The 24,308-nt window shown below is 33.7% G+C and overlaps 1 protein-coding gene across 1 annotated transcript; it reads right to left on the bottom strand.

Moving 5' to 3' along the window:
* Positions 1 to 21,038: 21,038 nt before the first annotated feature.
* On the bottom strand, positions 21,039 to 24,006 carry EMB1644 (Small nuclear ribonucleoprotein family protein). Its single transcript, XM_039040533.2, is given in 8 exon segments — positions 21,039 to 21,281; positions 21,716 to 21,880; positions 22,501 to 22,540; positions 23,008 to 23,085; positions 23,198 to 23,296; positions 23,651 to 23,692; positions 23,903 to 23,941; positions 23,944 to 24,006. Coding segments are annotated over 8 exon segments (534 nt in total). The 5' UTR covers positions 23,992 to 24,006; the 3' UTR covers positions 21,039 to 21,258.
* Positions 24,007 to 24,308: the final 302 nt, after the last annotated feature.

Genomic DNA, 24,308 nt, shown 5'->3' with positions numbered 1-24,308 from the left:
TTGCATAACTTTTGTTAAACGATTGGGCATCGTCCTTTACGATAGGCTTTGACATCTCCCACTTGCTCAATCGTTTACACAATTGTTCTCCTCCGGTCTCATCCTCTAACCAAGTCCACACAGAGTCCACACTCTGGATTCTCTCACCGAGAATACCAAGGTAAACATTTTGGTGGTGTCATACTCAACTCGACATAGTCGAGGTTCTGTGGAGGCTGTTCGTGGTGTTCGGGGTGTTCGTGACTTGGAGATCGCGGTGTTCGAGTTCGCTGTGATCGTGCAGTGTAGAGTTCGTAAAGTTCAAGCGTTTGTGTATTGTCGTGTTGCTGTGAACGAGCGTTTGTGATCAAGGGCACTGAAGATGAGTCTTCAAAGGTATGATTCTTTTCCTTGATCGTGTAGTAAAGCATGCTCTAATTTCGATTTTGCATATAGCCTGTTGTTTCCGAAATCCTCATGTTCTGATTTCCTTCAGAATACATATTGAATGCTTAAGAAATGGTTGAAAGAAGAAGATGGAAAACTTTGGTTTGAAGGCTTTTTGAAATTGGGGATAATTTTGGAATTTCACATGGGCAAAAGGTCAGTGGTAGAAAGTTTTTAGGAAGAGGTCACTGGTAGAAAAGTTTTTGGTTTTTGAGTCATTTTGTGAAATTTTCCTCTTCTTCCACTCTCATTCAGATTTAAATGCTTACTATTACATATTATTGTTTCATTGTGCAAAACTTGGAGAGACATGAAGCTTTGTTTGGCTTTCTTTTGCATTTTAACACTCTTTTTTCTCCTCTTCTCAGGTATTATTTTCCATACCCATTTTCCTTTTCTTTTTCTTTTCCTAACCAAATTCTTCATTTTTATTCTTATACTCAACAAACTTTCATTTTTCTCTAATAAAAAGTTTTACGTTTACGAAAATGAGCCCAATTCAGTTGACATAATGCCTGTACCATCAATCTCAAAGTGAGAGATTTGAAGCGTTTGATTCACTCACTCCATATATTGTTAAAAAAATAATAATAATAAATAAATAAGTTTTACATTTGAATAAATGGTGAAATTAATATCTTTTTAAAACTAATTATGAAATGTTCTCTATAAATCAAGTAATAAATCACATCTAATTAACTAACAAAACCATAAAATCATAGAAATTAAACCATATCTATCTTTAACAACAAAATGTCTAAATCAACTTAAAAATTATCTAGTCAGGGGATTTTTTCCCTTTTCAAGTCAAGTGGGTTTTAAAAACTATTTTGACCACTTGGCAAAAATCTTTAATGTTTTTCTAAAAACATTAAAAAGTTAAATAAGAATTTAAAATTTTAAAGATAAAAAACGAACAAAGACTCATTTTTGAAACTCTTTGAAAAGGTATTATTTATAAATATGGTTAAAGAACCCCTTTTTTTCGAAATATAATTTTTTTAACATGGTAAATTATTTGAAATTATTTTTAATCAAATAGTCCTGTCTTAAAAAAAAAAAAAAAACCTTTAAATGTTTCAGACAACAACAAAAACAATAGTCACAATGTTTTTGTTTCTAAATCAAATTTCACATTTGGTTATACTAAAAAAAAAAAATAACATTTACTTAGATGAGGCATTAGTTTTTATTCCAAACTTCCAATGATATGAAATTGTTATACTTTAAACTTAGATAAGTGTATGCAATATTTACTTTAAACTTTGAAAAGTATTGCAATTTTAAATTACTTTTAACTTTTCATTCAATAATTTATTAGAAAACGTATTTAAATGTGTGTTCAATAAATTAAAAAACATGTATCGTACAAAATTGATGGAACTTTATAGGAAAATGATGTTAGTGTAGAATTCGTTTGAAAATTTGAGAGTTTTAGTAAAATTATTCGATGGTCAATTTTGTGCATGGATCAAACTTACTTTTTGTGGTATCAATATAAACATAGTCCACTTAGCATAAAATCTCTATGGAGATATTTGGGGCGCATAATAGGTTATTATATTATGTGGGTTTTAATAAACTATGTGTTATTATAGTTTGTGTTTGAGGTGTAGACTATTATAGTCTGGTTTATAGTAGTCTGTATTTGAGGTGCGGAGTAATGTAGTCTGTGTTATAATAGTTTTTATTTGGGGTGCAGAGTATTGTAGTCTGTGTTATAATAGTCTGTGTTTGGAGTGCAGGTTATTATAGTCTGAGTTATAACAGTCTGTAATTTGAATGTAGATTATTTTAGACCGTGTGTAATTTTTTCTACTACCATCTTTTATAATAATAATAATTATGTATATGAAATATCATATTTTGAAATTTTAATTAAAACTATATGTTTTATCAATCTATACAAAATTAATTTGATTTTAATTTATGTTAAAAGCTAGCCACCATTTTTTTGTTATTTTGGGAGGTACCTTGATTAACATGGCAAAAAAAAAAAAAAAGCACATTACTTTCGGATGCAATTCATGTATTTCATATATAAAGCTCTATTTTTTGGAGGTACAAAAAAATGTAAGACAATAATTAACTCATGATTGTATGATTAAAATATGACCAAGAAGACTTCATACCAAATCTACTACAAACTCAAATGCATAATTGAAATAAAGTAATCATTGTTCATGATTGAAAAGCAGTCCAAAACACAGGTTGATCAAACATTTTCTTGAAGGAGGAAGTTGCAATAGTCCAATGGGAATAGATAAAAGGCTCTATATCTTGCACACTACATAATAGGATTTGCATAAGCTTCACCCTCTGTTAGTTATGAAATTAAGCAATATCTTAGAGTTGGTTTACGACTTCCACACGCAATTCGACCTTAGTTGCACGCTTCTCTTTCGGCCATTCTGCAATCGCCTTGAATAGGTCATTTGCGAACTCCATTGCATTCCTAACAATCTATGTCATTTCAAATTGATTCCCACTTCACTTCCTCTTACTTCCTCTCGAAGAATTTTCTCCTTCAGTACTTCGACCAGTACGTATTCCAGGCATGTCATCCTGTGATATGTCCATTCTCTGACTACACATCGTGGGGATTTTCGAATCCTATGATTCATGAATAGGAACACCATCATTCATATGGTTTGATACGTTAGACACGAAGTCCGCAAAGGTCTCTGATCGTCCTCCCATAGCCTGATCCTTATCGAAGATGTAGGCCAGATCATCATAGTATGGAAACAAGTTGTGTAGAAGTCTCTTTGCTGCAGGATGACTCTGCATGAAGGGTAAAGTGGATGTTATGATTAGGTTATCAATATTCGTAAATAAATTTTGAAAAAATTACACCTTCACCCATCTATCGAATAACTCAGAGCAATGCATTGAAATTCCTCATTCCAGCGAAATGCACTACAAGTCGGTCCTCTCATTTCTGTGATCGCTTGGTAAGTTTATTTTCAGAGATTTGACTCGACAATCTATAGTCAGTGATCCTTAGATATTACAGTTGGGCAACTTTTCAGCCATCATACATTGTAGTTATGCCAAGTACTCATGGTTCGGTATTATACAAACTCTTTGTATAGGACACCCCCGCTGCATGTCTCTATATGAATGGTTAGGATCAGACCATCTATAGTAGTTCACAACACTTGTAAACCTCTACAAAGTGGCTGTATCCGTAGTGTCACTAGGATAAGGTATCCCTCTTTAATCCTTACACTACAGACTTTTTAGGTTATTACTTAAGGCATGATCCACTTGTATATCTCATATAGATGCTTAAGTTTACATACAATAACCACATATCTTTATTTATTGGATATGAGTAAATACAAATAAAATAACTCTTATTTTATTAATTAACAATCTAGACCAAGTTTACAAACTATGAGACTCCGGAAGAATTAGAACACTAATCCCAACAATCTCCCACTTGTCCTATTACCTTGGGAGATTAATGTACAATACATGGAAAATCAAGTACAATATATAATAAACTAGGGTATACTCTATACCCCAGTATCATCTCCCACTTTTTCTAGACAAGATACTGCATGTCCCGTAAACCTAGACTCTCCAGATGACCCTTGAACACTTTAACCGTGAGAGCCTTTGTAAACAGATCAGCAATGTTGTGCTCCGACGCGATCTTCATGACTATCACATCACCGCGATGCACAATCTCCCTAATCAAATGATATTTTCGTTCTATATGCTTAACTCTACGATGAATTCGAGGTTCCTTTGAATTTTCCACAGCCCCGTTGTTCTCAAAATAGAGAGTGATCGACAAAGACATATTTGGAACAACTTCCAAATCTATAAGAAACTTCCTAAGCTAAACAACCCCTTTAGTAGCTTCACAAGCGACTACATATTCGACTTCCATAGTAGAGTCCACGATGCATCCTTGCTTGATGCTTCGCCAAACTACAACCCCTCCATTCAGAGTGAACACTGACCCTGATGTCGATTTTCAAGAATCTTTATTAGTCTAAAAGTCAGAGTCTGTGTATCTTATAAGGATCAAATCCTTATCTCCATACACGAGCATGTAGTCCCTCGTTCTATGAAGATACTTGAGAATCGTCTTGACCGTTGCCCAGTGATCTAATCCTGGATTGGATTGACAACAACCGACAATCCCTACTGCATAGCAAATATCAGGTCTAGTACATAACATTGCATACATTAAGCTTCCAACAGCCAAAGCATAGGGAATCCGTCTCATTTCCTCAACCACATGAGGTGTCTTAGGACATTGATCCTTAGACAAAACAATTCTATGTCGAAAGGGTAACAAACCCCTCTTAGAATTTTGCATCTTATACCTAATCAATATTTTATCAATGTACGATGCCTAAGACAATGCCAACCTCTTGTTCTTACAATCCTGAATGATCTGGATCCCTAGAACACACAGCGCCTCTCCCAAATATTTCACTTGAAAATGGACGGCTAGCCATTTTTTAATGTCAGTCAGAAAACCTACATCATTGCTAATGAGTAGGATATCATCCACATATAGTACCAGGAAAGCTACTGAGGTATTAATGATCTTCTTGTAAACACAAGGCTCATCAACGTTTTAATCAAAGCCAAACGATTTGATCACACTATCAAATCTAATGTTCCATCTAGACGCTTGTTTCAGCCCATAAATGGACCTATTAAGTTTACAAACTTTTTGCTCTTGATCTGGAACAATGAATCCCTCTAGTTGAGCCATGTAGATGGTCTCCTCAAGATTACCATTCAGAAAGGCAATCTTGACATCCATTTTTCATATCTTATAATCATAAAATGTGGCTATGGACAGGAGTATCCTGATAGACTTCAACATGACAACAGGTGAGAAAGTTTCCTCATAATCCACTCTCTCGACCTGGGTATAACCCTTTACCACGAGTCTAGCCTTAAAGGTCTGCACATTTCCATCTACACCTTGTTTTCTCTTGTAGATCCACTTACACCCTATAGATTTTACCCCATCAGGTTGATCCACAAGTTCGCAGACATTATTGAAGTACATAGAGTTCATTTCCTGGTTCATGGCTTTGATCCACTCATCTTTGTCAATATCCTCCATTTCTGGGCTTTAGCCAAACCTATGTAGCGATATGGTGGGTTTATAACCCTCCCACTACGTCGAGGCAGTCTCAACTCTTGAGATGGTTGACTAGATGAACCGACATCAACAACTCTTGTTGATCTATCGGTTTATTCAACAACTCTTGTTGAACCCTCAACAGTTTCATTAGAAATCTCGTGTAAAACAAGCTTACTTCGTGGTTTATGATCCCTGATGTGGTCTTCCTCCAAGAAAATAGCGTTTGTCGACACAAACACTTTGTTCTCACTCGAATCGTAGAAGTATCCACCCCTCGTTTCCTTGGGGTAGCCTACAAAGAGGCAAACTTTCGAACGTGGTTCCAACTTCTTTGGGTTAGCCACAAGCACATGGCTGGGACACCCCCAAATCCTGAAGTAGCGTAAACTACCTTTACAGCCTCTCCACAGCTCAAAAGGTGTTTCAGAAACACTTTTCGAGGGAACGTTGTTCAAAATGTAACATGCAGTCTCCATTGGAAATCCCCAAAACGAGTATGGAAGATGAGCATAACTCATCATAGATCGAACCATATCCAAAAAGGTTCTATTTCTTCTTTCTGATACACCATTCTGCTGAGGTGTACCTGGGATCGAGAGTTGGGACGTAATTCCATGTTCTATCATATATTTCTGGAATTCGAAGTCCATATACTCTCCACCATGATCAGATCGTAGTGTTTTTATTTTCTTACCTAACAAGTTTTCAACTTCAGCCTTATACTCCTTGAACTTATCAAGAGCTTCAGACTTACATTGCATCAGGTAAAGATACCCGTATCTTGAATAGTCATCTATGAAAGAGATGAAATATTAATACCCATCTCGAGCTCTAACACTCATTGGACCATAAAGGTCTGAATGTATAAGCTTCAAGGTTTCCTTGGCTCTATAACATTTTCTAGTAAAAAGTCGTTTGGTCATCTTGCCTTCAAGGCATGATTCACATACCGACAATGAGTTTTCTTCTAAACTCTTTATAAGTCCACATTTCACCAACTTCTCAATCCTATTGAGGTTGATGTGATCTAATCGTAGATGCCAAAGATGGGTGTTTTCTTTAGGAGAAACCTTTGGTCTTTTTGCAATTGTCGATGTACTAAACATTTCAGTATTAAGCAAGGCTTTTATGACTAATAACCTTAGTACATACAAGTTATTTTCTATTGAACCAAAACAAATATCCATACCATTCTTGAAAATAAACACTTTACTCTCAAAAAAGGAGACGGTATAATGTTGTTCAATGAGACGAGAAACCGAGATTAAGTTTCTCTTTATATGAGAAACTACAAAAACATTATCCAGTAACAGATAATGTTTCTTGTCCAAAAATAACTTAAGCTTGCCTACAGCAATAGCTGAAACAACCTTACGAGTACCGACTCGAAGAGTCAACTCTCCCAGTGGCAATGTTTGCCAAGAACTAAATCCTTGGTAAGAAGAACTAACGTGATTAGTAGCACCCAAATCAAGGATCCAGACAGAATAATCATTCTCTACCAAACACGTCTCCAAGACAAATAAATCACATTTATTGTCTTTAGACTTCCTCCTCTTTTGGAGAGTAGTGGGATCAATATCATAACCTAAATAAGCTCCAAGTTTCACTTCAGAGAACACTTCTCGTCGATGAACTTCATCAGAGTCAGCAACACTTGCTTTCTCTAACTGGAGGTTATTTTGGGAACTGACACTACTGGTTTCTTTATCATCCATCCCTTTGTGCTCAAAAAGTAAGAACTGATGTTCAAACAATTCTTGCAACAAGTTCATGATCTTATGTGCAATGATCATGTTCTCATCCCTTTTGGCCAATACATCAAGTATGCTAGACAAAATGTGAAGTCGGGCCAATGAATTAGCCTTCATCCACACCTCATATGCATTACAAACATTTCGCGTTGTAGCAAGGGTTGAGACTTGAGGACACTCCTCAACCATGATAAACTTAAGGTCGTTTACCACGAAATTTATTTTAACGGACTCTTTCCAATGTATGTAATCAATCAAATTAGAGGCAACTAACGAAAAATCAAATATGTTGCTGAAAAAACAAACACATTGACCTACATTAGGTTTTAGCAAATACTCGTTGAAAAAACAACATCCAATACAGTTTAGCAAAACTGAAATGAATCCCGTGTGACATCTAGTTTCATAATAACGTTCCAAAGGTTTAGGACAAAAGTCGCCGAAGGGTGGTCAATTTATCCCTCATCTGAATTGAGACATTCTCAACCAGCTATTAATACTAGAACAACTTTTGCTCCTATAATGACTAGCCATCATTGATTTGGTCAAGAAATCATTAACTTGCTTAACAATTTCCCATAAGTGTGACCCGTCATTTTAGGCTCTAGAGTTCCATTTCTGTTAGCTTAAGTATCCCAACCTAGGCAGAACCCGCCTTAGACAAAAGGTTCTTTATAGATAGATTTAATACAATTTTAATCTTTTATGCCAATCAATTTAATCCTATTAAACTGATTTAAAGATCAAACTTAGGTATCTAATCGCATTAGAACCTTGAACTTAGGTCTATCTCAATCCAATTTTAAAACCCTTTTAAAACATGAGTTCACCTAAGTTCGCATGCAACTCTTTCTTTTCGATTTTAGTTCTAAATTCCATTATGACGCTTATAATAGGAAACAACTAAAACCAACACAATGCGAAACTACACATACAAGGCATTCATAACGCTTATAAATTAGCCTAAGTGTCATGCTCCATGCATTGTTCATTCATTGTTACTTTTATATAACACTTATATAACAAAGCAACGAACCAAGCATACATGCTTCCATACACCTTTATACTATAACTCTTATAATATAAAGATGATGCATCAATATGTTTACTACATGCATAAATATAACTCTTATATTTCATGATGCATGCGCATGCTCTCTTGTAATTTCATCAAGCCAAAGACTATATTATAACACTTATAATATATGATGCATGAATAATTGCCTAACCTAAGGTAGGTTTCAAATCTATATGTCATACACTATGGCATATAAACCAACATACATCCCATATACATTAAATAAAAGTTGATGAACCGGGATAATTAGCCTCAAATCCTTAAAAAACCAAAGATAACTATTACAAATAGCAATGAGTCTCCGGTTCAAATAGGGGAACCGGGTCTTGAGCCATCCGGGTGAAGAAATGTGTCTCCTTGATCGTGTACCAACTCCATGTGATCGCCTACATGATAGAGTAAACGCTTTACTTAATCGTTTACCGACGCTTCCTGAGCTTAAACGATCGTTTAGCAACGATCGTGTACTTTTGACTATGCGATGAAGCATAAAGGCACGTGATCGTGCAACGTGCAAATGTAACACAAGCTTTAAACGACAACGATGCAGTGAAGCACAATTATCTAAATGATCGCTGAGCAAGCGCCAAGGTATCGTATACTGGGTGATCGTGTAGTCAGTGACTATGCAATGAAGCATGCTAACTACACGATCATTTAGTACGTGCGCCTTTTATTAAATGATGAGCATCAAATGCTCTATACGATCGTTTACCTCCAACATCCATGCATTCGAGCAACCAATACTACGTGATAAAGTAAACGCTTTACCCCGTCATTTAACATTCGTTTAGTAAATACTACACGATCAAGCAGAACATTTCTACACGATTATTTAGTAAAAACTCAACTATCGTTTACCTTAGGCTACACGATATGACCAACCTTTGGTCTTCTTCCTCGATGAGAACCACACCTCCATGCTTTGAAACTTCATCACGAAGGACTCAACAAACTCAAACACTTTGAATTACAGACTCCATTGCTTGTTAATTATGCCCAAAAACACAGGGGCCCTTACAAATTAACACTTTATAATCGAAAAGAAAGCTTTAAATAGAGGCAATTAACCTGTAAACATTCACAAACGCATTTAACTTTTAAACGTAATGCAAAAACCTTAAAACTCACCACGACTATAAAAGAAGTTCAAAACATCAATGAAATTTGGAATATCAGAACAACCTGACTCTGATACTAATTGAAGAAAATCAAACACGAGGATTTTCATGAGCAACGGAAGGATTGTTCCAAATTCCATTCGAATTTAACATTTAAACCATTAGAGTCTATAAACGAAAACTAACAGGTTATGCACAAAATGAAATTACAACATGCTAAACGGTAGAATTCAAGGGATAGAGTATGCGTACCTTTGAAGAACCATTCTTCAAACTCCCTTGATCAATCTCTAACGCATCCAAGAACAGCAACTCTCGAATACAATGACTGGAATAACACGATTACTAGCACGAACACAACGAACGGCTCCTCGAACCCAACGAACTGAATCAGAACACCACCATAATGGTTACTTTGGTATTCTCGATGTGAGAATCCAGGAGTTGTGGGCTCGGTATGATCTTGACTTGAGGAAGAGACTAGAGGACAATGATCGTGTAGACGATCAACAAGTGGGAGATTTGATGTTGTCTATCATATAGACGATGTGCTCGATCGTTTAGTAAATGGCAGCCTATCGTATAGACTTAGCCACTCGATCGTTTAGCTACGATCAGCTGATGAACTATCGTATAGTCAAAGCTCCACGATCGTTTAGTCTCTACCTGCTATCGCTTAGTGAAACTCTTTCACTTGATAGCTTATTCGTGAGTAACTTTCTGAATGAGGCAACTCTCTAAATTTAGGAAAATATTTTTCCTTTTATCTCACGGTTACCATAAAACCACCGATAACTTCCTGCTCAATCGGTTATTAGAGAAAAATAATTTAATTATCAAATAATTAATATATTATAAATAAATATGATAACCAACTTACAATATTATATTTATAACCTATAGTTTAAATATTTCATCTCATGAAACATATAAACCATAGTTCTTTTTCTATTTTATGGTACTTAATGTAAATCATATTTACATTAATCCTCCACTTGATGTATCTCATACATCACTCCAATTATATCAAATATAATTGAATTTCCTCTTGTTAATTTGAACACTTTAAACTAACCCCAAGAACTGATTCTCAACTTGAATCCATTGAGCTACCAAGGGGACCTTATGAATCTAAAGCTTGAAGTTCCAACGGTATGTGAATAGATAACTAAACTCTTTAGTCATGAGATCCACCATCCGTTAACTATCGGACACTCCACTAAAGACTGGCAGCTGCACTCTTCTCACTACAGATATATTTCTGTGTCCATATCAACCAATCAACAGTGCGATAACCCTTCACAGATCGCTCGTAAGAATAACTGGACCAATTTACCATGTTCAAGACCCAGAATCAATCTTAAAGGATCAATCTATCTACTTACCCCTGCTGTGGGGAAGAAGTGAATTCCATCTTGTGTAACTGAGTTTCCAGCACCCCAATCAAACAAATCCTCGAAAAGGTAGGCTTGTTGAGTTGGCAATCTGGCTACTCTCACCCATACTAATCAAAGGACCGCCCTCATAGGCAGGAGTTCCTAAAACAATTAGAATTACGGTCATGTCACCTATGGTCGTTTAAGTGAGATGTAAGTCTCAATTATCAACGACGTTATATAAAGAGATGAATCATCTCGTGGTCCGGTCTTATAGAAATTCTTTGTATAGGACACCTCCACTCGCATGTCTCCACATGAATGGTCAGGATCAAACCATCTATAGTAGTTCACAACACATGTAAACCTCTACAAAACGGGTCGTGTCCGTAGTGTCACCAGGATAAGTAATCCCTCCTTAATCCTTATACTACGGACCTTTTAGGTTATTACTTAAGGCATGATCTACTTGTATATCTCATATACATGCTTAAGTTTACATATAATGACCACGGATCTTTGTTTATAGGATATGAGTAAATGCAAATAAAATAACTCTTATTTTATTAATTAACAATTTGTACAAAGTTTACAAACTACGAGACTCCGAAAGAATTAGGACACCAATCTCAATAGATATTGCGTCTCTGAGAACTCGAGAATCGCTGCGGATTCTTCCAACCTGATAAGACAAATACGAAGTCGCCATTTGTATCGTAAACACCAAGTACATTTGTTGCAATTTAACTCTTCCTCGTCCTATATCTTTGGCAATCAATTGCAATGATATTTACCTTGATGTACGTGTCATCTAACGCACCCAGATAATTCTGCGGTGAAACAAAATAAGAAATATCCATGTGCATACGTTCACCTAACAAATAAGTCATGTCGAACTAATGTTGGTGTAGTTGAACTATACTTCAAACCATTTCCATCTCTGATCTATATACGAATTTTTGATCGGCAAAGGTTTTTTTTAATAACACGTCGTGTAATCGTAACATCATTAATAAAACGGTGTTGAAATGTTTATAAACAATCTCACCAGACCGTTCAAATTCTTTTTGAACTATCTGGTTCTTAACGTCGTGGGCTAAGAGATGTAAGAACATGACAACCATCTTCTCTACATCTATAACTTCAGTTTTGACTAATCCGCCAGTCGTCTTAAGTAAATAACATAGAATGGCAAAACATCTTCTATCCATTCTTGTACTTTGACGACAACATAAGTCGGACTCATGAATGAGTCGAAAGTATGTTAACTGTTCTAATACGATGTCTACTATCGTGTAATGTATTTTCTATCCTCCTATGGTCATTCAGTAATAACTCTAGTGTTAAAAGTAGCTGACGTTGTGAAGTTATGAATGTTGTTAGTATCGTAACTAGGTCTGTTAGGTCCATTATATACTCAAAATATTGGAACTGGTCTTGAAAGAAAAATTTTAGAACATAAAATAATTACAATATCAATTTTTATGTTCTTTTTTTACGTTATTTTAAAAACAAATACACTATCGATTGGTACTATATTTATGAAAACAAATCCAACAAATTGACTTTTTGTGTTCTTTTTTAATGTCATATTAAACAACCTTGTTTTTTTAAGTCTCCGTTTCTATATTCTAATTTAAGTCCATCAAACTGATTTTTTAATTACTTTTTATTCCATAGTAAATAAGTGAAACTTACGAAATTGATTTTTTAAGTTTTTTTTTTATTCCATATGAAATTGCTATTTTATTACGCTATTGGTTGGGAATCTTTTCTTTAAAAACTGATTTTTTTTTTTTTTATGTTCTTTTTTAATGCCATATAAAACAAATTATTTTTCAAGTCTATGTTTTTATGTTCTTTTGGGTCCAGCAAACTGTTTTTAAGTGTTTTTTTAGACTTAAAAAACTTATTTTTATCGTCCTTCTTTGTCCATAGCAAACTGTTTTTTTTAACACTATTGATTGGGAACTCTTTTCTTAAAAAACTGTTTTTTTTAACACTATTGATTGGGAACTCTTTTCTTAAAAAACTATTTTTTTTAATTCTTTTTTTTTCATGTTATTCTAAAAGCGAATTAAACAACAATGGTTATCCTCTTTTTTTTCTTCTTTTTTTCATATTAACAAAACTTTTTTTTAGACTTAAAAAACTGATTTTTGTTCATAGCAAATACACTATTGATTGGGACTCTTTTCTTAAAAAACTGTTTTTTATCTTCTTCTTTTTTCATGTTATTCTAGAAGCGAATTAAACAACACTGGTTATCCCTTTTTTTTTTCTTTTTTTCTTTTTTTCATGTTAACAACACTGTTTTTTTAAGAGTTAAAAAAGTGATTTTTGTCCATAGCAAACTGTTTTTTCTCTTTTTTTCATGTTAATTTTTTTATCTTTTTTTTCATATTATTTGTTCTTAGTAAATAATACAACAATCTGATTTTTCATATTACTTTTTTTTAAAAAAATATTATTATTGTCAATCATCCAAATATAGCAACAAGTATAAAGTAATGTTATTCATTCAAACATAAACAAGATTTATAAAACCGTCATTAAAATATAAATTCTTCCAAACCGCTATAAATACGAAACAAACATATATTACCATTTTCATCATACAAACAACATAATTAAGAATATATGAATATTCTCCCAAATTACTATGGATTCATGTTAATGAATCTCACGTAATGCTCGGGGATGCTAATAGTCCACCCTGACAAGAGCATACAAAAAGTAATGATTAGCAACAAATACAAGATAAAGAAAAATGTGTAACCTAAATCATGAAATGAATTACATAAACCATAATAATGACAGATAGTTATCACCTTATCAAGAGAAAGTTGGTAAACAATGTTTGATGCGACTGATTCGTAATAAGACCAACCATAAAACAAGTTACAATAAAGAACATTAGTACTATACAAAAGAATTTATAACAGGAGGCACTAGTCAGCACCCACTAATTAAAAAAATGTTGGATAAAGTGGCAGAAGACATACTGTTTGGATTTATGAAGTAGATGGAATGTATTTGTCCTTATAGTTGAAGGCAAGTGAGACCATAATTATAAAATGCAAAAAAAATAAAAATAAAAAAAAAAATGAATGGAATAGGGTCCAACCTCAGAGTTATGAAATTCATTAATTGAAACTTGAATTTCAAATAATATCATGAATAACAATAAATGAGAAATCAACAATGTAGATAGAACGATCAACAATTGATTTTAAATCAGAGACAAACAATGGTAAATTATTTCATTCAAGGAAGAAGAATTGAAAATTAGAGACAAACAATAGAGACAATAGAAACCAAAAGATGCAAAGCAGTTCATGGTATTTTGATATAAAACACAGGATAAGAAAATATTGGAGACAAGAGAAATGACATACCAATTGTATTAAGCAAGTAGATGGAATGGGCTTGGTCTAAAGTTGAAGTGAAGTGAGACACATATGTATAGTTGTGTGAACTATTGGCCCATGAAATTTTTTAAGTGAGATCCATATATAAATAAAAGTAAATGGTTTTGACAAAAACCTACCCAATAAAGAGTAACTATCAACCACTGTCAATAAATATACAATAATCCATCCTAATAAAAGGGATATGGAAATGATGAATACAATAAACAATACCTAACAACCATTGTCAATCACAATACAAAACCATACTAAAAACAGGGGTTATGCTAATGATGAATATAGTAAACAGTACCTAATTATACTATCAATTAATATACAACAAACAATGGTCAAACGGAGGCCAAAAGTTACAAAATGTACAAGCAATGGACAAACAACCGACAAACAGGTACCAAAATTTACGAAAATTGCCAACCAATGGACAAACAAAGGCCAAAATTCATAAACAATTGACAGATAGTGACCAAAATGGACAAACAATAGACACTACACAAAGAAAATCCATCCTTCTTCATCAGTATAATGAAAATAACCTAATCAAAATTACCAAAATTCATCAAATACACTATAAACTACACAAAGAAAATCCATCCTTCTTCATCAGTATAATGAAAATAACCTAATCAAAATTACCAAAATTCATCAAATACACTATAAACAACATAGTGAAAATAACCTAATCAAAATTACAAAAATTCATCAAATAACCTAATCGAAATTACCAAAATCCATCAAATACCCTATAGAATCAACCTAAGAATACCCAGCAGCCCAGAATGCATCTCTCCATTTTTTTATAATTTAGAAAATGGACAAATAATGAACAAACAATGACGATAATAGCAAAACAATGAACATGAAACAAAATTCAGAGCATAATTTTGAACCAAAACAATTTGGAGCAAAACAATGAACATGAAACGAAATAATGGACAACAGTGGACAAATATAGAGCATAGTTTACAAAATTTTGAGCTAAAAAAAAAAAAAAAAAAAAAAAAAAAAAAAAAAAGGTAGAAAAAGGACCTCATCATTGGCTGGGAAAGGGAAAAAGAAGATTACCTTCGACCTCCCCCCTACCAAGCTCCAGAACTCGTCCTTCACACCCTACCACTCTCCAAACAATAACCTCTACCCCCACCAAGCACAATCCTCCCTCAACCAAATAAATTAGGGTCTGTTTTGACAGAGTGAGAAGATCGAGTAAAGTAGAAAAAGGAATTAAAGGTTTGGAGCGGCAAGAGGAAAAGACACAAATCCAGATCTATAAATCTATAGATCTGTGAAGGGTCTAGAGAAAAACATGCAAGAAGAGTACCACCATAAATGTAGATATATAGATCCTTCAGCTAGATCTATAGGTCTAAGGATCCATATCTGGTTTCGACGGCGATGGAACTGATGGAGATGAAGAAACACGAAACCAGAAGGGAGAAGAGAGAAGATGTTGCAAATAGTGAAACGACAGAAATCGTGGAGTTGTGCAAATAGTGAAACGGTAGAAATCGTGGAGTTGGAAACAGTGTTCCCTAGGGTTAATTTTGAAGATAATATTGGAACTCCAACTAAAAATAGTTCGAGCCCCAACATAATAGTCCACTCCTCCCCACTACACTCTTGGCCCAAATAGACCTTATATTGTTGAACTAAAAAAATCATTATTTTTTGTGCCAAACTTAATTTTACTGATATTGGTAAAAACTAAATAGAGTAGAAGTTATAACGCTTGTCTAAGTCAAAGGTCTTATGTGATAAAATTTGAAATTCATTCATGATGAAAATTAATGTAGATTATCAAAGTTAAGGGTAAATTTTGAACCACGGCCAACAAGAGCATAACTCAATTGACATAATGTTTATACTATCGACTTCGAGGACTGAGGTTCGATCTCCCTACCTCACACCTTAACTACAATACCTTTGCAAAAAATAAATAAATAAATAAAATTTTCACCATGAGATAAATAATTTTTGAAATTTAAGCTAAAACTATCGTCAATATATTTCTAAGACTACTAAACTATCACCATGAGAAGTCTACAGTGGATAGACTATCAGACTAAGAAATCTATCGGTAACCATTTTTAATGCTAAAAGAATCCTATTATGAATTTTCTTTTTCATTACTATTGTTATAGTAATAGTCATTGACATCGTAAATTGAATTCTATAAGGGACAGAAATCTATCAGTAGTAGTTACCAATAAATCGATATATATATATATATATATATATATATATATATATATCAACAATACAAATCTATCAGTGTAAATACAATTATATATTCTACTTCTAACAACAATACAAGTCTATATTCAATTAAATTATAAATAATAGAAATCTATCTGTGAGAATTTTATGCATGCAGAATTCTATCAATAATGCAAAGTTTATCGGTGAGAGGAATATAATAGATATTTTACAAACCAAATATATTTCTAATTACAATATAAATCTATGATTGAACTAAGCTAATCAATAATAAAAGTTTACTTGTAATAGATATGATATAATTCAATGTAGACTGAATTCTATCCACAATAATATAATATCAATGATAGACTTCTATAACTAAAGTAATAGACTTATAACTTTGACAATTTTCTAACTCGACATTAGAATTTTTTTTGAACTACAGTTTTAAATTTTCAAAGCTAGACTTTGATTTTTGAAAATATTCTTAAAAAATAGATGACAAAAAAAATCTAATACATAGAAGTCACGTTTAGAAACTTAATCATCTGAAACGAAAACTAAGGTCATGTATGATAATTATTTGTTTTTTAAAATTGAGATTATAAACACTGCTTCTCCCTATCATTGCTCCCAACTCCGAGAAAAATCACGACCCACCAGAAATTGATCTCAATTACAATAGCGCTCTCTCAAAGCCTTTGAGTACTCACACCTTTTTTCCTCTCTTAAACTAGAGAATACAAAAAGAATTTAACTAAAGTTAGCACATTAAGCTTAAAGTGCTTATAACTAGGACGACTTGAAACTAGAGGCATGTGCCCCTTCTATAGGCTTAGATCACATCCCCATTCTTCAATTTAACTGATGTGGGACAAATTGTACTTCTTATATTTTGCCAAAAACCCAACAAATTCCACCTTAGCAAGATATTTGAAGATTCTGCAGCTTCTGCAACATCCATTGTCCACCGACAATCATAATTCTCAAGTAAGAGGACAATAACTTACTCCACCATGAAAGTAGACCACTTGGAATACCACCTCCTATGATTTTCTTTTTTTTTTTTTTGTCAAATGTCAATATTCATGGTGCAACTTCCACCTACTTGGCTCACCTAAAAGTCCTTCAATCATCGACACAACTTCTACCACATACCTTGTATAACCACCAAGTCAATGTATGTGTGCAAACTTATGGAACCGCTAACATCACATCCTCTATCTTGGTAAAACGGATATACCACATAATGAATTTCGTCTTCTTCAAAGGAAGTCACTGTCTTCTCTGACGAGAAAGACACTCCGATCTAGTGCCCTTTGACGAACCTATTCTTTTTTCTTTCATGTGCCTAGACTGCTCTTATGTCCAGCAACCTATCTTCTGCTCGAAGACTCTTCTTTTTAAACCTCTGCTGAAATCACTTCGGAACTGCACTAGAACACCATCTACGCTTAACTTGCACTTGTGTAACCCATTTTATATCAACACATTCTTGATTTGCACTTCCACAAGCCAAAGTTGATCCTTCCATCAAACTTTATTGAACTCATAAAGCCTTGACACACATTTGCTTCACTCCTAGCAAATAAGCAAATAGTGAACAACCCACAATTCACAAACACCACAGCTCCTTTTAAGAATTATTTTCCGATGGGAAGCTCAGACAAAGTCGCAACCATTGTGCATACTTAGAAATTCAAGAAACTATAAACCTGACTCTCTGATACCACTTGTTGGGAAAAAACCTCTCACTTCTACTATAGGAATAAGCAGAAAAATAATAGAAAAATTAAAAGAAAACAATAAAACTGAAAAACACAAGAATTTACATGGAAAATTCCCAATTCGGAGAAAAACCACGACCCACAAGAAAAAAATATACTATGTGAAAAATTGTTACAATTACAGAGAATAATTTTCTCCCCAATCTCAATTACAATAGCACTCTCTCATAACTTTTGACTACTCACACCTTTTTTCCCGCTCTTAAACTAGAGAATATAAAAGAAATTTAATTAAAGTTAGTACACTGAACTTAAAGTATTTCTAACTGGGATGACTTGAAACTAGAGGTATAGGCTCCTTTTATAAGCTTGGAGTCCATCCCCATTCTTCAATTTAACTGATGTGGAACAAAGTGCATTCCTAATATTTTGCCAAAAGTCCAAAAAGTTTTATAAACTAAAATAGCTTTTAAAAATCTATTTTTGTTTTTGCATTCTGGATAAGAATTTTAACTGTTTACTTAAGAAAGATGAAAATAATGGTAAATAAATTGTAAGAAAACAAATATAGTTTTTAAAAATCAAACGGTTATTAAACGAGACTTAAATCATCATTAAAATGTAACCTAACTGGTTATCAAACAAGCTTAAGTTAAATGAATGGTTTTTATTTACCATTAATTTTGTTATACATATAAATTTTTTTAAAAAAATGGTAAATATGAACATTGGGGGTGGTGGAGATGAAGGGAAATGGAGGAGGAAGATGCATGACAGTGATGGATCCTAAAGAATGCCTTGCAAGGAACAATGCCTTCAACATAAGAATGGAAATGGAGTTTGTTTAAGAAACTTCAAAGTGGGTTACCAATGTGCCTGTTATATTAATTGCTTTTCAATTTGAATCCACTTTCTTTCCCCTTAATTTCTTCTTATTTTTCATTTTTTTTAAATTTTATTGTCTCAAATGGATTAGTATAGGCATCGATCAGTTGAATTCTATTAGATCGATATTTTAGCTTTGAATTATTAGATTTTAAATAAAAACTTTAAAAAAATATCATACTCCTAAGCTTATCGACGGTTTTCTTAATTAAAAACCTTCAACTTTTGTAATGTATCAATGTGTACCATCTACTATATTTCGTTTTGATCAACATTGTGTGAGGCTTGTTAAACCACTTAACTTTTATAAATGAATCAATTTAGAATCTCAATTAGAATTTCATTTGAAAATCGTCAATACATCGATTCTAATCATCCATTTTAAATCTAGGTATATTGATTCTTAGATAAATAAGTTTCTTGTAATTTGAGAAAACCCCAACAATAAGTGCAATATATTTTAATCATTTCTCGGATTTAGACATTGTCAGTTGATTCTAACTTATATGTCTTTCGACCGTGATTTGGATGTTTTCTTTATTGCAATGAAGTCTTTCCCTACCTGTTATAAGCATATTATTAACATATAATTAAATACCATACATACTTATAAAAACTAATGTTACCTCTTTGCAAACTTTGATCATGGTAGCTTCTTTTAAACTCCTAAGTTATCTTTATATCCCAGATTTAGATTCAGGATATAAGAATCTTGAAGTTGTTTCATATATAAAATTTATCTAATGATCTACATGAAATAATGTGGTTTTGATCCTAAATTTTCATGGTGAAAGTTGAAAAGAGCAGTAATTGTTAGGACCACTCTTATAGAAGTGTTCTTTTACCATTAGGGAGCAATTGGGTGCAACTCCCTCTCATTTCTTTAGCCTAAAGCTAATCAGCTTTATATCTCAGTTGTGCCACTGTTTGCAACTTTGTAGTAACTCACTATTCTTTTGTTAATTGCTTTGATCCTAAAGTCTTATTTCTGTGCATAGAGTCCATATATTTCCTCCATAGTTGATTATTATATCCTAATTATCTTTTAAGTTGGAAAGAACAAAACCCCCCCGGGTGGTCGGGTTAGCTCCCCACTCACCATAACAAAATGTGTCTTTTTCATTGGAACTTTAGGCAGTTTGCGAAAAAAGATATCAAATAAAAAAATGATTCCTAAACGAAAGGTATAAACTAATGCTTACTCAGCATGCATACACACAAATGAAACCCATTGATTGCTCCAACGGCATATGTATGCTTGTTCTCATCTCCCTTCTTTTTTTTTTCCTACTGTTTTTCTTTCTTCCTCCAAATCTTAGTTTCCAACTCTCTTTTTCCTTTTTGTTGTTACCATTCCTTCATCTCTTGTTTTTTTTATCTCGGTCTTTCTTTGATTCTTTCTTTTTTCTGTCTCTCTTTTATCTTCGTTTTCTATTTTTCTTTCTTGATCCCAATCTCAATCTCCACTTCCATGCCCTCCCCTCTTCTTTACCAATTTGTAAATTCAAAAAGGCATGCACCCTTTCCGGTGATCTGCAAAAGATTTGCCGAATTGCAAATTTATGGTGACGAACAGGGGCAGGCCAGCCATAAGAGTGGAACTTGAGATTGGGAGAAAAGAAAAACAGGAAAAGAAAACAATGAAAAACAGAAAAAGAAAATCAAAACAGAAAAGAAATAATCAAAGAGAAACAGGAAAAATAAAAGTGATGAAGGTAAGGTTTTTTTTTTTATACAAAAAAAAGGAAATTAAAGCCGGAGATGGAGAGTGAGATTTGGAGGTAGAAACAAAAACAGTAGGCAAAAAAGAAGGGAGATGAACCAACGGAGAAGAAAGAAGACAATATCAAAGTATCACAGCCTCTCCAAGCCCTCTAGAACATCTGAAAACATGAAACTATCTACATACCAATACCAAAATCTATGAACCAATTGCACTCAATTACAACAATAAAATGAACAGTTTCTCTTGTTTACAACTTTGGCAGAGAGGTCTGGCGCTAAAATCACATAAATATTCACTAAAGAATCCAGACCAAAAGCAAATGCATAAAACAGAAAAAACACTACTGCCGATGAGAAAACTGGGCAGGGCTTGCATATGTAGTTAGTCCATCTCATCTGTTACTGATATCACTCCGATCACCCTCGGCCCCTCCCTCCAACTATATCGGAAAAAAAAAAAGGCAAAGGAAAAAACTAGATTAATAAGAGGAAAGATAACAAGTCCATTTGTAAAAGCTTTTGTTTATGGTTTTCTTTTTCGTTTTAAGCAGATATTTTTCTTGATTATGGTTTTTTTTTCCTTCTATTTGAACCATTTTCTTTGCTTTAACCTACTTAAGTCAAATTTGAAATCATAGCCAAATTTTAGAAAACTCTAAAACGAAAATAGTTTATCAAACTCCTGTATTTTGCTAGTAAAATTTGGCCCAAGTTTTCTTAAAAGGTTAAAAAACTAAATGAAGAAAACATAAATAGATAAGGGGTAGTAGAGTTTATACAAGGTATGGAAAGCAAAACCAAAACTATTAGCCAATGAGAAAGATAAAACAGCAAATTTATGTTCCATCAATAACATAGATTCAGTTTAATTTACCTCTGTTGGCACCAGGTTTTCCACCAGGGCCACCCTTTCCACGGCCTCCAGAAGCAGCTTTAGCACTATCATCAAAGCCTCGCCCCATTCCTTTAGCTGGTCTTCCACCAGGACCATCTTCACGTCCTCTTCCTCTTCCACGCCCTACACCCGGAGGTTTCCTATCTGAAAATTCAGTGTCCAAGCATCAGTTTCCTTGATACTATAGCTCTTCTCAAAACCAAGGGCAAAAGAGAAATTGATCTTGGTATTTAATGGCATAGGTTATCTAGACTCGTTAGATGTTCTGGACAAATCAAGAGTCCAATACATGCAAAGTGCAGAATTAGCAAATGTATTTAGGGGCAGTTTGGGAGGTTAGAATATAATCCGGATTACTGGGAGTCAGAGAAGTGTTGGAATATATGATATGTCAAAGACTGAATGGAAATGGGATCATGAAGCATGAAAACGGTGGGAAAGAGGGTTGGTTTGAAAGCTGTAGGAATAGAATGAGTTTGTTATTACAAATCGGACAAAAAATGCTCAATCCAAACATGGGTTTTTTATTATATTCCATTCCAAACCCATCCCATTCCAGCAAAACAAACGGGCCCTTAGTCATTTATGGGATGTTATCAAATGTTCATCTTTTAGACTTGCTACATGGATTTTGTACAAGATTTCAATAAGAAAAAATTTAAGAATCAATTAAATTGATTAAACAATTACAGATTTCCTACATGCAAAATATCTTTTTCTTCATGTGACAAACAATTATATTATAAAATGCAAATATAGTATACCTGCTCGGCTTTTGGTTTCTTCCTGAACTTTGTCAATAACCTAAGAAACAATACAAAATTAGTGAAATAGAACACTTCATGAGTGCATGTAGGTGCACATTTGTGTCCATGCATGCGTGAGAGAGCTAACAATATTGCTAGTGTACAAAAACTTGGTATGAATTTATTATGATTAGGACATGTTAAAAGAAGGGTGCTAACTTCTATCACCAAAAAGAAAAGAACAGTTGTATTAACTAACTACATTGATGGACGACGAGAAGACCATATTCACAAGATAAAGATGATCACAAAGTTGTAAAAGTACCAAGTAAAAGAAGAGAGGAAACAATATTAGAAACCAGAAACAAAAAATGAGATGTGGCTGACAAGCATGTGACAGAAGTGGAAGAAGAACTAAATTTTAAGGCATCTGACTTTCTTGTTCTACAAGCATATTATATGAAAGGCCCTCTGTACATCAAACATCACAATTACAGATTCAAAAAGGATAGCTTTCATGAATACCTCATCTGGAACTCGCAAATACTTGATTGTATTACCACGGATATAACATTCAGGCATTCGCCAAAACCGGTCACCATCCTGACATTTGATAATTGGAAAACTTAGTCATTATAAATTCAAACTCCTAGAAAAAAAAGTACAAGAAAAATGCATAAGAGAAAAAATCGTCAATAAAATAGAAGTGCATTACTTTAGAAGTGCAGATGACTTCCCGAAGATGAATGTTCATCCATGTATCGCAATTAACCAAATGGCCGTTGTAAGTCTCACCATTTTTCAACTCCACCAACTGTTGGAACACAGAAATTATACATTTTTAAAACAAGATCATAAACAAAGTCCTCAAAATAAAGTTTCTTGACAACAGCCAGAAAAGCTCAGACAAAGCCATATACATCCACCATCGATCAGTGTAGTGGCATTTAAGATTTAGCCAAGCAAAAAAATTCAAATAATAATAATAAAAACAATCATAATAGGAGCTCTGGGGACTGGGTTCAAAACATATTATCTCCGCCTATCTAGATATCAAAACAAGTAATAATCAAATATAATTCTCTCTCTTGAACTTAGTCTAGGTGCCTGTAAGCTCACCCATGTATTAGCAGATTTGAAAAGGGGATATTTGAAAGAAAACCCTTACCATTGGGTGCCCTTGAGCAGTCTTTAGGAGCGAAAGAGGAAGCTGCAGAAAGAAATTTTGATCAGAACGAACCCATGAAGAGAAAAGAGGAAACAAACAAGTGACAACCAAGCATTTGGAGGAAATGATTTGATTCATCAGAGACGTTGAATAAATAAATAAATACACGCTGAAGATACACACCAGGCAAAATTTAGCAACTGGACCAAAAGGAAAACGAGAACAGATGAAAAAACAATTTCAGAAACATACCATCTTTAAGGATACGAAGCAGACACTAGAAGCAGATACTACCTGTAGGGAAAAAAACCCAAAAGAATGTCAAGTTTCCAGATGATCATACATTTGAATAAACGGAGTCATATAAAGAAACATTGACTCATGCATTGCTCCTTGACCATTTTTATTCAAGGCATCCTATGACTTCTTGTGAAGTCTTAAACTGTGTATCACCCTTAACCAATATTATTCAAGGCATCTGATGACTTGCGTCATTCTAATCCATCACACCGACACTTGGCCACTTTTATACACCGTGACTCCCCTAAATCCAATAGTAAGATATCATCACCCAAACGGAAAACTGATATTCACCCAACTTTCAAGGTTCTCTAACCTCTTCCTCAAAAATGCATGAGACCTACAGCTTTCAAGGTTC

The sequence above is a fragment of the Benincasa hispida genome, chromosome 9 (assembly GCF_027475165.1).
Source record: "Benincasa hispida cultivar pf3 chromosome 9, pf3_genome.v1.1, whole genome shotgun sequence".
Taxonomy (NCBI): Eukaryota; Viridiplantae; Streptophyta; class Magnoliopsida; order Cucurbitales; family Cucurbitaceae; genus Benincasa; species Benincasa hispida.
Note: the sequence above shows the minus strand (reverse complement) of the source record. Positions and strands in the feature narration are given on the sequence as shown.